Source organism: Procambarus clarkii, chromosome 24, assembly GCF_040958095.1.
Source record: "Procambarus clarkii isolate CNS0578487 chromosome 24, FALCON_Pclarkii_2.0, whole genome shotgun sequence".
NCBI lineage: Eukaryota > Metazoa > Arthropoda > Malacostraca > Decapoda > Cambaridae > Procambarus > Procambarus clarkii.
The window spans coordinates 28,622,529-28,637,687 of NC_091173.1; the positions used below are offsets into that span (position 1 = coordinate 28,622,529).

At 50.0% G+C, this 15,159-nt stretch overlaps 1 protein-coding gene across 1 annotated transcript in view; it reads left to right on the forward strand.

The window, feature by feature from the left end:
• The window catches only part of LOC123751693 (putative neural-cadherin 2), a 400,838-nt gene that overhangs the window by 313,448 nt on the left and 72,231 nt on the right, over positions 1-15,159 (forward strand). Inside the window, 2 exon segments of the mRNA XM_069330285.1 lie at positions 14,324-14,483; positions 14,803-14,982. Of these exon segments, the coding sequence (XP_069186386.1) occupies positions 14,324-14,483; positions 14,803-14,982 (340 nt within the window).

Here is a 15,159-nt window from a genome sequence, read left to right on the forward strand (position 1 = left end):
TACACCACTCCAAGGTTTGCCAGAGCGCAAAACGTATGCAGCCAGGAACACCTGCTGCACCTCGAACCACCAAACTACCTGTCTTGTCGCCTGCTCATCGCTGATTGGCTGCGGGTCCAGTTGCACCTGCTCTCACCCCCCACACTACTTGATGTCTGGGGCCGCCACGACCTCAATCCTCAGAATATCCCGTGCTTTCATAAGGTTAACACGTCTTCTTGGTAGACTAAGCTGTGGCTTACGTGTACTAAGAGAGGTGATAGCTTAAAGCCAATATTCCTGCACCTCTTATTTGATTGTATATTGCACTGCTTGTTATTACTCACTTGTCTTAACGTAACTTTTCATTTTGTCATTTGATTATTCTTATTATTTTGATTGATTGATTTTATTATACGAATTTGTATGTCCATTTTATTCATGTTTTGTTTTTCTAACGTAATTAAAATAGCATTGTTAAATTTACTTGTGTTTTGTGTGTCTTCTCATTACCTTACCACAGACGAAGTTCCAGATTTTATATTTTTTTTGTTTCTATGTGACGAGGCCATACCCCTAGCTTTTGAACAGCCGAACACCAACGCGTTACCGTCACATATTATATGGGGGCCTGTCCTAGGAGCTTCACTCAGGTACTGGTGCCAAGTAGTAATTTATGGTAAGCGTATTTAACTTTGTTAACATAGCTTTTACTATTTTTCATATTCAATCTGCAATCTGACTGTAGGAGGACAAAGAGGGCCATAGTTCCTCTAGCTCGAACTTTAGTTGCTGAATTGGGACCTCAGCAGCAGTTCTCGTCACCAGTTGACACCTCGCACCCCTACACGTCAGTAAGAGATGATGATACATACAACGGTAGGGAATTAGCTTACTTTTTCAGAGCACAAAAGTTCGCTAATTCTGTAAGTATCATATTAATTTTAGTAGGAAAAACTTGCTTTATGTCCTATAGAGACTCGGCAAGGTATGCCTACATCCTTGGACTACCAATTTTACTTTTGAGGCAATTAACTGTTTCATTTGTTTTTGAAACTCTGTTTCATTTGTTAGTAGGATTTTCTTGCCCTTATCCTCTTACATGAGTACCGGGTACAAGATTTCCTGCGCCTTTGATTTAAATTAATCATTTAACATCTTTTACTTAACTTTAATTGTTAAAGATCCCACAGGATAGGTACCAGTTGCCACGTTGTCCTGTTTCTGACATTCACTATAACTGTATATTCGTTGTACATTTATTTGCTAATTTCACCATGTTTCGTCTCCAAGCTTTCAGTGCAAATCGAGCAGGTGAAATAGGGACTTTAAGTCATGCCAAGAGAGCTGAATTACAAACTCTTGCACATGAGTATCAACTAACAGTTCCCTACCAAGCCAACAAGACCGATCTACACAACCTGTTGCTGGATCATTTCTTAGAGCAAGGTAAGATAGACTCTGAAACTCATGAAACTTACTATATTGCAGATAAAACTGATTTGGCAACGATGAAACTCAAAATAGAGGTGGCCAAGATTGAACGCGAGCAGCAAAGGGAAGCCATCGAACAACAAGAACGAGCAGCTGCCATACGAAAGGACGAACACGAACGTGAAATCGCCCTCAAGGAACGTGAACTCGCCCTCCAGGAACGTGAGGTTGCAATGCTCCAGGAGCGGGAACGAGTACAGCTTGAAACCCTCCAGGAGCGGGAACGCGTACAGCTTGAAACCAAACGACGCGAGTTGGAGATGCAACGCGAACATGACAAGCAACAAGCGACTCTGGCTCTAGAGTGTCGTCAACGAGAATACACGTTGGAAACTTCACACCTCGCTCAACGCCAGCAAGCTACTGTCAATCTTCCCGTCAGTTTTAATATATCATATGCAAGTAAGTTAATGCCATCCTTTGTAGAAGCAAAAGTTGATGTGTTATTCACCACCTTTGAAACCCTTGCTAATCAACTCAGTTGGCCTGTCGACCAATGGGCCACACTTCTCAGAGTCCATCTTACAGGTAGAGCTGCAGTCACACTCAGTACTTTGGCGTCTGAGAATGACTACCAGACTCTGAAACAAGCAGTGTTGGACGCCTACCTCCTCTCCACAGAAAGTTATCGAAGGAAATTCCGTGACCACCTGAAGGCAAGTACCACTACCTTCCTCGAGTTTGCTAACACAAAACGGAGATATTTCATGAAATGGCTGGAAGCAGCACATGTCTCTACTTTTACAGAACTCGTCAACCTGATGCTAGTTGAAGAATTCTTGAGGCGTGTGCCGCCTCCTGTCCGTCTCTACTTAGCAGATAAAGAAGAAACCGACTACCTGAAGTGTGCTAAGTCGGCTGACACTTACAGCCTCATCCACCGGCTGACACCCGAACCATCCTCCAGTAGGAAGTCGTGGTCCAGTTACGGGAAAGTGAGCACCGATCAAGCTGGCTCGCAATTGTACTGCAAGTATTGTAGACTCTATGGACATACCATAGACAAGTGTGGTAAGTTTCAATACAAGGGAACCACTGACCCACAGAAACCCAAACCAACTCCTCCTAAGTCCGGTAAGCCTGTGATGAATGTTGGTGTTGATGTTAATGATCTTTCTCTTTTCAGTAACCACCTGTATACTGGAACTGTCTATGCCAACGGTTCAAATCCGGAGGGACGTTTCAAATTGAAGATCTTGAGGGACACAGCGGCTCTTCAATCGATCATCTTGAAGTCGGCTGTGCCCAACATCGCCTACACCGGAGAAACTGTCTTCATCACTGACCTCACTGCTACCACTCCATACCCTCTCGCCAGAGTCCACCTGGATTGTCCCTACGTGAACGGAGAAGTCCAAGTCGCCGTCAGGGAAAAGCCTTTTCCCATGCATGGAGTGCAACTTCTCCTAGGCAACGACTTGGCAGAAGACCTGCAACCAACCAACCTGATCGTCGTGGACAAACCCCAGGTGTGTAACTCTGTGCCACTTAACCCTATTCTAGCATATGTTCCAGCTGAGGTTCAAGAGAGTGATGAAGTTTCTCCTCCGGTTCTCGTGACCACCCGTGCACAAGCCGCACGTCCACAGCCACCTGACTCTACTGCTACCGCTGTCCTTCAAGACCCTCAGAAACTACCCCCGAATCTGACCAAGTTGGAGTTCCGTAAGTTGCAGAGGGAAGATCTTACTTTAACACCATTGTTTTTGCAGGCTGAGACTCAACCCGACAGTATTCCTGGGTTCTTCCTAGAGAACGACTTGCTCTACCGCAGATATAGACCCAGTAAACTGAAGGAAGAGGACGATTGGGCCAACATCGAACAACTTGTGATTCCTACCAGCCTGTGGCCCACTATTCTACACTTGGCCCAAGGAGCACTCTCCCACTACGGATTCAACAAGACTTACCATGGAATTCGTCAAGACTACTACTGGCCAGGTATGGTAAATAGCGTCAAACAGTACGTAAAACAGTGTCATACATGTCAGATGGCAGGCAAACCGAACATCTCCATTCCCAGAGCGCCACTGATTCCCATACAGGTGCCTGCGGAACCTTTCCACAGACTTATAATAGACTGTGTTGGTCCTTTACCTCGGACCAGTTCAGGTAACGCCTATATCTTAACCATCCTGTGTCCTACCACCAGATTTCCCCTAGCAGTTCCAGTGAAGAACATCACGGCTGCTACGGTTGTAAAACATCTATTGAAGATCTTCACTCAATACGGATTTCCCAGGGAGATTCAAAGCGACTGTGGTACCAACTTCACCAGTGATCTCTACAAAAGGACACTGGAGGAGTTCAATATCAAACAGGTATTGTCCAGCCCCTATCATCCTGCTTCACAGGGTTCTCTTGAACGTAGTCATCAGACTATCAAAGCACTCTTGAAAAAGTTTTGTAGTGAAACCTCTAAGGATTGGGATAAGCAAATCGACCTTATAATGTGTATTTACAGAAGTCTTCCCAATGAGTCCCTAGGAGTATCTCCTTATGAGATGCTCTACGGCCGTAAGTGCCGTACTCCCCTTAAGGCTTTCGAAGACTCTCTCCGAGATGCCACCTTCAGCGAGCATCAGAATGTGCCCCAGTTTCTTCAAAACCTTCAACACATTCTAGAGAGAGTCCACCGTTTTGCCCATGATAATCTATTGAAAGCCCAGGAGAGGATGAAGACTCATTACGACCAGACCAGCAAAGTAAGAAAATTTAAGCCGGGAGACTTCATCCTAGCATACTTCCCTATCCCAGGTTCACCTTTACAAAACAGATTTTGAGGACCCTACCGCGTCAAGGAGTGCAGAAACAACAACTACGTCATCGAGACTCCAGATAGGCGGCGGAAGACCCAGCTGTGCCACGTCAACCTCCTGAAGCAATATAATGGTACTCCTCCCACTGTCCTAATAAATTATTCTACCTTCACAGAACCCTACATCCACATTGAGACCTTCCCAGCTTCTCCTCCCGAAAGCACTGACAAGGAGTCAGCGCTTTCTAATTCCGAAATCCTTAATGATCTTCCCAAATACTTTCAGGATAATCATAGTGCACCTCTTGTCAAGATCTTCAGAGAACATCAGGAGTTGTTCCGAGATGACCCCCAAGAGTGTAATGTTACCCAGCACGACATCCAACTGCTCCCCGACACCCGGCCGATTCGTCAACCCTTCTACCGAATCAGCCCGAGCAAGAAGGAAGTCATGCGTGCTGAGGTGCAGTACCTCTTGGATCATGGACTGGCTACACCTTGTGAGTCCCCCTGGGCCTCATCTTGTATCTTGGTGCCCAAACCCCAAGGTAAGGTAAGGTTATGTACTGACTATCGAAAACTCAACAACGTAACTGTCAAGGATGCTTACCCCTTGCCTAGGATAGATGACATCCTTGACGCCATTGGTAGTGCCCAGTACTTGTCCCAAGTGGACTTGCTTAAGGGTACTATCAAGTGTGTCTAACGGAGCGAGCTAAAGAGATATCTGCCTTCATCACTCCTTTTGGACTTTTCAGATATGAACACCTTCCTTTCGGACTATGTAATGCCCCGGCCACCTTTCAGAGAGCTGTCAACCGTGTCATCCAGGGCTTGGATAACACATACGCCTACCTGGACGATATCGTCGTAGCATCCAACACCTGGAGTGAACATCTGCTCCAGCTGCGACGTCTGTTCTCCAAGCTCCTGACAGCCGGCCTCACCATCAACCTGGGCAAGTCCACCTTCGCGAAAGGTAAAGTGCGTTATCTGGGTCATGTTATTGGGAGTGGCAGCCTAGCTCCGTTAGACTCACACACTCAAGCCATCCAACAGTATCCACAGCCTACCACCAGGAAGCAGCTCCTGCGCTTCCTTGGTCTTGCCTCCTACTACCGTAGGTTTGTGAGGAATTTCAGTACAGTCGCCACACCTCTAATTCTATTAACCAGTCCCAAGCAACGGTATAATTGGACCATGCAGCAAACCGTTGCTTTCGAACAACTCAAATTCCTCCTCTGTTCTAATCCCATTCTCGCCTCACCAGATATCACCAAGCCTTTCGTCCTTCATGTCGACGCCAGTGGTACCGGCGTTGGTGGTGTCCTGATGCAACAACGAGGCGAGGAGGTTCTACCTGTCAGCTACTACAGCTACAAATTGAAACCACACCAGAGGAACTACAGCACTATTGAAAAGGAGCTACTATCCATCGTCCTGAACCTCCAACACTTCGGTCCGTACCTACAAGGCGACAGGTCTACAACCATCTTCTCAGACCACAACCCTCTCCGCTTCCTACATCAAGCCCAATTCACCAACCAGCGTCTTCTACGATGGGCTTTGTATTTACAAGATTTCAACCTGGAGATCCGCTATATCAAGGGTTCTGACAACATCATAGCCGATGCCCTCTCCAGAGTTTATGAAGTAGAAGCGACTCCATCTATTACTCCACCACAGAACGACGTACTTCTTCCAGAACCGCAGGCTACGGGGGAGAGTTGTGACGATAATCTCCTTCAAGAGATTGAGCCTGCTCTTCCCTCCAAAATACGTCACATTACATCTATATAAAACAAGTATGGAAGAAATATCCAACAACTACACCAGCAAGGTTTGCCAGAGCGCAAAACGTATGCAGCCAGGAACACCTGCTCCACCTCAAACTGCCAAACTACCTGTCTGTCGCTTGCTCGTCGCTGATTGGCTGCGGGTCCAGCTGCACCTGCCTTCCACCCACCATACTACCTGATGTCTGGGGCCGCCACGACCTCAGTCCTCAGAATATCCCGTGCTTTCATAAGGTTAACACGTCGTCTTGGTAGACTAAGCTGTGGCTTACGTGTACTAAGAGAGGTGATAGCTTAAAGTAAGTAAGTAATTATCAAAAGAAGGCACCAAACCGGGAAGGTTATGTAGCACCATCAAATACGCAAAATAATCAGAGGGCGCTAAATATCACCAAGGATGCCAATACGAGAACAAAAACGCATAAGGCGAACGATATCAAAAGTATCCGAGTCACCAAGAATTCTATCGAGGGACAGGTGACCGCGAGGGGCGGTCGGAAAGCAAGACACACGCTCGTCCTGGAAGTCAGGACATTCAAGAAGGACATGCACGACCGTAAGAGGGACAATGCAACTAGGACAATAAGGAGCAGGGCGGCGCTCCATCAAGTGACCATGGGTTAAGCGAGTATGGCCAATACGCAACCTCGCCAGAGCTGTTTCCCACCGCCGGTTACGGTGGAAGGAGGACGGCCACGAGGAAACACAACATTTAAGAGTACGTAGCTTGTTACCAGTAACAGACAACCAAGAAGCCTGCCAACGGGTAAGGACTGAGGAATGGATAACCGGGTAAAAGTCGGAATACGGAATGCCTTTACGAGAGATGGGACAAGAGCGGACAGCTTCCTTAGCGGCAGCATCCGCACGCTCATTTAAAGACACACCAATATGGCTGGGAACCCAACAAAACTCAACCGACTTAAATTTACTGTGAACGAGAAACAGCCAATGCTGGATCTCGACAACTACCGGATGAACTGGATTAAAGCACCCGAGAGCCATGAGGGCACTACGAGAGTCAACAACAACCACAAAGGAAGACTGACAACGAGAAAGCAGGAGACGAAGAGCATAGAGAATAGCATAAAGTTCCGCTGTAAAGATGCTAGTCTCCGGAGGCAAGCGACACATATAAGTGCGATCAGGAAAAACAACAGAGTAGCCAACACCGTCCGCTGACTTAGACCCAACGGTGAAGACAGAAACGGAGCGGGAGTGAGAAGAAAAGTGCTCGAGGAAAAGGCGTTTTAGAACTGTAGGAGGGGTAAAAGCTTTAGTGATACGAGTCAAGGATGTACAAAACCGCGGAAGAGGGACCCTCCACGGGGGCAAAGAAGGAACAACACGAGGAGAAACATCAGAAATACGAACGGAAAGAGAATCCTGTAGGCGAGATAACCGGACAGAAAGAGGGAGGTGGTGAAGAGGAACAGGAACCGCAGGAGGGGTAAAAGTTAAAGCACGACAGAGGCGAGAGGAAGGATGTTGCAAGGACCGCGCAAGATAGCGAAGACAGTAGCGATCACGGCGGTCCTGGAGAGACAGGAAGCCAGTGTCAACATACAAGCTAAGGACGGGAGTCGAACGAAAGGCACCAGAACTGAGGCGCAACCCAGTATGGTGCAAAGCATCAAGACGGCGAAGAGTAGAAGGAGAAGCAGACGAGTAAGCAGGGCAACCATAATCGAGCTTAGACAGGACGAGAGAGGAATGTAAAGCAAGGAGAGTGCGCCTATCTGCCCCCCAAGAAGTATGGGACAAGACCCGAAGGAGGGTAAGGGACTTAGAGCACTCAACACGGAGGTAAGAGATATGGGGAGACCAAGACAAACGAGTGTCAAGGAATAACCCCAAAAGCTTCGCGGAATCTTTGTATTCAAGGGGATGACCATAAAGTGACAAAGAGGGACGAAGAACAACCCGTTTCCGCGTAAAAGTCATGGCACAAGTCTTAGAAGTAGAGAACTTGAAGCCATGACCTGTGGCCCAAGACGACACGGCATCAATCGCAAGTTGAAGCCGGCGTTGAAGGAGAGGCGAATCATCACCCTGACAACAAAGGGTAAGATCATCGACATAGAGAGCGGAGAAGACACCAGAAGGAAGAGAGGAAAGAAGACCATTGAGGGCAACCAGAAAAAGAGTAGTGCTCAGAACACTACCCTGGGGCACACCTTCGTATTGCTGAAAAGAGGGAGAGAGAGCGGTACCAAGGCGCACCCGAAAGGAACGACGAGAGAGGAAGCTGCGGAGAAAGAGAGGGAGATGACCACGAAGGCCAAAAGAATGAAGTTGAGATAGGATATGATAACGCCAAGTGGTGTCGTAAGCCTTTTCTAGGTCAAAAAGGACGGCAACAACGGAGGTCTTCGCAGCAAAAGCAGTACGAATATAGACCTCCAAGTTCACCAGGACATCTGTCGTGCTGCGGCACTTGCGGAAACCAAATTGAGAAGGGGAGAGGAGGTGATGGTGTTCCAGGAACCACATCAGACGAACGTTAACCATACGTTCAAAGAGTTTGCAGACACAACTTGTGAGAGCAATAGGGCGAAAGTCCTTAGGGGAAGTACCCAGAGACCCCGGTTTGCGAACAGGGAGGACAACGGCATCGAGCCAGTCCTCAGGGACTGACGACGACTCCCAGATCCGATTATACAGACTCAGTAAATACTGAGACGTGCTCGGAGGGAGATGGCGAAGCATCTCATAATGAATACCATCGGAGCCCGCCGCCGTAGAACCGCAGAGGGCCAGGGCAGAACGAAGTTCAGAGAGAGAGAAGGGATCATTATAGGGAAGCTGAAGATGAGTGCAGAAATCTAAAGGACGAGACTCAAGGACAGGTTTACGAAGAAGGAAAGATTGGGGAAGATGAAGACCAGAGCTAACAGAAGAAAAGTGGGAACCCAGTTCGGAAGCGACCTGCAACGGGTCCGCCACAAGAGTATCATGGAGGTGAAGGACCGGTGAAACATCAGGAACGAACTTACCCGCTATCTTGCGGATACGCTTCCAGATCTGGGCCAGAGGGGTTTCGGACGTAATTGTCGAGACATAAGATGCCCAACATTCACGTTTAGCCATACGGATGGCCCTACGGGCCACCGCACTCGCTTTCCGAAAGAAAAGAAAAGAATCGGTCGTCTGCCTACGGCGGTGCTTCTTCCAGGCTGCACGCTTACAGCGGACAGCCCGAGCACAGTCCGCATTCCACCAGGGAACGCACTTCCGTGGACCCCGAGAGGAAGAGCGAGGAATAGAGCGGAGGGCAGCGTCAAAGACAGTGTCATGAAAAAGGAGGAGAGCGCGAGAGAGGGGCAGAAGGGAGAGGTCAGAGAGAGTAGCACTGAGGGAAAATAGGGTCCAGTCCGCCTTAGCAAACTGCCACCTAGGGAAAGAGAGGGAAGGGCGAAAAGAGAAAAAGGAAACAAGGATGGGGAAATGATCACTTCCATGGAGGTCATCAAGAACCTGCCATGTGAAATCTAAGTAAAGAGAAGAAGAGCAGAGAGAAAGATCAAGACAAGAAAGGGTGCGAGTTCGAGAGTCCAAATGAGTGGGCTCACCAGAATTCAGAAGAGACAGGGAAGAAGAGAGGAGAAACGGCTCAAGGAGGCGACCCCGGGTATTCGTCAGAACGTCACCCCAAAGAGAATGACGACAAATGAAGTCACCCAGCAGGAGCACAGGCTCCGGCAAGGAGTCTAGGAGGTGTTTCAAATCAGGAAGAGAGAGCGGGACACTCGGGGGGAGATAAATGGAACAAACTGTGTACCATTTCCCCACAAAGATACGAGCAGCAGAACAATGGAGAGGCGAAGGAAAAAGTAAAGGAACAAAGGGAACATCAGCCCGAATCAAGAGAGCAGAAGAATTAGAAGCCCCAGCAATGGCTGGGGGGGGGGGAGAGAAAGGAATAGCCACGAAAACGACCAGGACGAGCACCAAGCATCGGCTCCTGGAGACAGACACAAAGGGGCGAAAACCGCGAAACCAGAAGTTGGAGTTCGAGGAAATTGGCGTAATAACCTCGAACGTTCCATTGAAGAATGGACAACGACGAGAAGAGAAAGGACAAAAACAGAGAACAAGGAAGAAACAAAGGCGAAAGACCAACAGAGCACGTTAAAGAATATCAGGGTCGGGATCAGGGTCAGCAAAGTCAGGGTTAGGGGGCATGGGTAAACTGAGCAAAGACGGAGGGAAGGAAACGGGAGAACAGATCAGAGGTGGGCGGGCAGGGTCCGGAGGAGGAGGAGGAGGAGGAGGAGGAGGAGGAGGAGACAACGGAGAGGAGCAGTCAAGGACAGCAGCAGGAAGAGGGGGAGTAGAAAGAGAGGAGCGCACCCCAGCAAGAGCAGCAACCGAAAGGGAAGCAGGGGCCAAAGAAACCTCCATAGCAGGAACAGGGGGCGCAAGCACTGAAACGGGAGGGGAAGGAGCAACAGAGCCAGAAGGAGGAGCTGAGGAAGAAAGCGAAGCCTTCTTACCCGCCGGGGAAGAGGAAGGAGAGGAGCCAGGCTTACGCTTCTGACTTAAAGAGACCGGTGTCCCAGCAACTACGTACCGGGCAACGGATTCCAGTGTCTCAACAGGAGAAGCCGAACGAGAGCACACACGACGGCCGTTAGGAGAGCGATGGACATCCGCCCGCACCGACAGGCGGCGGGGAGAGCCGATAGATGGAGGAAGAGGATGGGAAGGAGGATCGGAGGGGGACGAGGAAGGAGACACAGAAGACACGACAGACCGGGTAGAAGGAAGGGGAACCCCAGACAGAGGACCAGGAGGAGGATCCTTCGGGAGAGAACCCAAAGGGACAGAGGAGGGGGCAGTGGGCGCATCAGGGTCCAAGGCCTGGAAACGTTGAGAGTCTGAGGAAGGCGGGAAGGACGAGGAGAGGAAGAGCGCAACACGCGAGCATAAGAGATATTAGCATAAGGCGGGAGCCGGCGAACCTGGCGCCTCGCCTCAGGAAAAGATAAACGCTCCCGGTGCCTCAAGTTGAGGACGGCTGCCTCAAGCTTGTAATGGACACACGCACGGGAGAAGGTAGGATGGGCCTCACCGCAGTTGAGGCAACGAGCCTGGGGAGAAGCGCACTCCGACTTAGAGTGACCTTCGCCACCACACAAAGGACAGAGAGAGACAGTCCCGGAGCAGCGGAGGGCACCATGCCCAAACCTCCAGCACTTGTTGCAGAGCCGAGGAGAAGGAATGTACTCCTGGACAGAGCACCTGGCACCAGCAAGAATGACAGAGGGTGGAAGGGTCCTACCATCAAAGGTAATCTTCACAACCCGGAGGGGTTGACGGCGACTACCACGAGGGGGACGAGTAAACGTGTCCACCTGGAGAATAGAATGGCCCTGGGCAGCGAGGATATGTCGAATATCGTCGTGGCAGTCGCGTAGGTCCCGAACACCGGTCGCAACATGGGGCGGGAGCAAAATAGTGCCAACACTGGCATTCAACTGAACGTTCTTCGAGACTCGAACGGGGGTCTCGCCAAGGCAGGATAAGGCAGCCAAGCGGGAAGCAGCATCCTGAGAAGGAGCAGCAACGACACGTGTACCGAGACGAGTGGGGTTGAAAGTAATGGAGGCATCCACGGAATCAATGAGATGTCGATGGAGGGAGAAATCGTCAGGAGGCGCAGAATCAAGAGGGAGGAGATCAAAATATTTGGCCCACGAAGCGGGACCAAACAAGGCATGATAGGTAGCAGAACTGGAAGGAATCGAGCGAGGGCGGCCGTGACGAAGACGGCGGTGAGAACCCCCAGAGAGAGAGGGGTTAAAAGGCGCAGTAGTTACAACTAGAGAAGGAGCCACGCCAGGGGACGAGGTAGTCACCACTGGGGGCTTGGGGCTCGACCCAACCACAGAGGAGGGAGGGGAGCCAGAGGAAGGAGTCAGAGAGGCCAAAGGAGGAGCAAGGTCGGGCCCCAATGCAGCGGAGGCTACAGAGCCCGGTCTTCCAATACGGACCGACTCGGGGGCTTGGTCGCCCACCCCACGAGCCTGAGAAGGTAAACCAGAAGAAGCCGAAGCAGGGGTAATCATCTTGACGAAAGAAAGAATTCACTCACGAATGTGCCCCCACACCCACCATGGAGCCACAATTAGAGGCAGGACACCCAACAAGAAGCTATCGCCGATCCTGTCGGGGCCTCCTAGGGGTGCGTCGCGAGTATACGCCCCACAAACGCCACCTTAAGAAACCGACAGTCCGTCGAGATCGGGTTCAGTGACGGAGTGGGGATTGACAATAAAAGGTTCCCCTCGCTCTCGACGTCGGGTACTGCAGTTCTACGGGTGCATGAGTATGCCTCCTCAAGCACCCGGGCGTCAAAATAGAAGAAGTCCAAGGGAAGAACCAGAACGAGCAAAAGGTCGGTAGGAAACGGCAAGCAGATAGGAGAAGAGGGGGGAGAAAAACGAAACAGAAGGAAAAGGAAAAGATGCCCAGCAGAATTGGAGAGGACGGCAGCAGGAGCACAAGGCTAGAAAAGGACAGAGGACTGTCCCAAGGAGCATCACACTCCGGCAGCCGCCCACTAAGCCCCCACACGGCGACAACGAGCTGAGCGGGGAGGGGGGTGATAGCTTAAAGCCAATATTCCTGCACCTCTTCTTTGATTGTATATTGTACACTTGTTATTGCTCACTTGTCTTAACGTAACTTTTCATTTTGTCATTTGATTATTCTTATTATTTTGATTGATTGATTTTATTATACGAATTTGTATGTCCATTTTATTCATGTTTTGTTTTTCTAACGTAATTAAAATAGCATTGTTAAATTTACTTGTTTTGTGTGTCTTCTCATTACCTTACCACAGACGAAGTTTCAGATTTTCTATTTTTTTTTGTTTCTATGTGACGAGGCCATACCCCTAGCTTTTGAACAGCCGAACACCAACGCGTTACCGTCACAGTTCCCTTCTCACCTGGAGGGCGGTAGGTGAAGGTTCCCTTCTCACCTGGAGGGCGGTAGGTGAAGGTTCCCTTCTCACCTGGAGGGCGGTAGGTGAAGGTTCCCTTCTCACCTGGAGGGCGGTAGGTGAAGGTTCCCTTCCCACCTGGAGGTAGGAAGGTGACGGTTCCCTTCCCACCTGGAGGTAGGCAGGTGACGGATTCCCTTCCCACCTGGAGGTAGGTATCTTGAGGTTATCTTCAGATGATTTCGGGGCTTCAGTGTCCCCGCGGCCCGGTCCTCGACCAGGCATGCACCCCCAGGAAGCAGCCCGTGACAGCTGACTAACTCCCACGTACCTTGAGGTTATCTTGAGATGATTTCGGGGCTTTTTAGTGTCCCCGCGGCCCGGTCCTCGACCAGGCCTCCACCCCCAGGAAGCAGCCCGTGACAGCTGACTAACTCCCAGGTACCTATTTACTGCTAGGTAACAGGGGCATTCAGGGTGAAAGAAACTTTGCCCATTTGTTTCTGCCTCGTGCGGGAATCGAACCCGCGCCACAGAATTACGAGTCCTGCGCGCTATCCACCAGGCTACGAGGCCCCCAGCATAACTGCTAGGTAATAGGAGCATCAGGGTGAAGGAAACTCTGCCCATCGTTTCTCGCCGGCGCCCGGAATCGAACCATGGACATCAGGATCGCGCGTCCAGTGTTCTATCCGCTCAGCCACCGGTTCCAGGTAAATAGGTGACTGTTCCCTTCCCACCCGAAGGTAGGTAGGTGACGGTTCCCTTCCCACCTGAAGGTAGGTAGGTGAAGGTTCCCTTCCCACCTGAAGGTAGGTAGGTGAAGGAACCGTGCCAGGGAAGGTAGGTGAAGGAACCGTGCCAGGGAAGGTAGGTGAAGGAACCGTGCCAGGGAAGGTAGGTGAAGGAACCGTGCCAGGGAAGGTAGGTGAAGGAACCGTGCCAGGGAAGGTAGGTGAAGGAACCGTGCCAGGGAAGGTAGGTGAAGGAAGGAAGGAAGGTGAAGGCTCGCAGATATTTGTATTTAAGACACATGGACGAAGCATTTAGAGCAGTGAGACTCGATCCCGGGTAAAGAGGGAAGTACTGTCCAAGACGAGTGTGAACCTAACGAATTGTGTGTCAAATGTAAACTATCCTTATTCAGAAACAGGGAGTCTTACTGCTGCATTAATGAGTATTTGGACGTTATTCATGAGGACGAGTTGGACTTGTGCTCCATTTGTTGGTCCAGACTATCAGTTAAACATTCTTAATCTTCATTAAACGTTGAGTCAAGGATAGGAATGAAACTGTCTCTTCTTTGTTAATTGTTTTCAAGGGAACACGTATCATGTCCATCAGGTACGAGCTAAGCTTCAAGGTCAACGACGTCAGCCAAGGTCAATTTGGGGTCAGGGCCAACGTCACAGTCGAGGTGAAGTCCCTAAACCACCATGACGTCACACACGCCACCCCGCTTACCTTGGCGGTGAACCCCTACCAGCTGGTCATGGCCAGAGAGGTACGTTTAAGAGAGTATGGTTCAGACACAGAAACAGACAGACGAAAACAATTAAAAAAAGAGAGACAGAAGGATAAATAGACAAACGAAGACATGCACACCGGAGTGACAGACGAACAAGATTCGTATAGTGCTACATAGCCTTCCAGGCTTGGTGCCTTCTTTGATAATTACTTATTTACGAACAAGATCCACAAAAAGACCGATACTAAGCACATCCAACACATAACAGCGTCTTGTAACACAGGGTGAGGCATCAATACTCAACCAGCTGGAGACGACGGTAGAGGCGTGGGCGGGCAGGAGGACCAAGGGCGAGATGGCGGGCAGTGGCAGCATGGGCGTGCGGGCGGGCAGTGGCAGCATGGGCGCGCGGGCAGTGTCAGTGGAGGCCCTGGGCGGGCACCACACCATGCCCGCCACAGAGACGTCACGGGTGTGGCTGGTAGCTCCGGGTGTGCCCAATCTCGACCACATCCTCATGTATAGGAAAAATGAGGTGAGTTCACTCAGCCAGTAAGTCGTTATTAACAGCAGTAACAACATTTGTTTCGTAAATAATGAGCCATATTAGAGGCCGGTAGTTGTAGTTGTGAGGACAATAACCGGAGTAGTGGTAGCAGTAGTTCCTTCCACTAGCAAGAAGTGAGTGCGGCCGTTTATTAGTACTGATAGC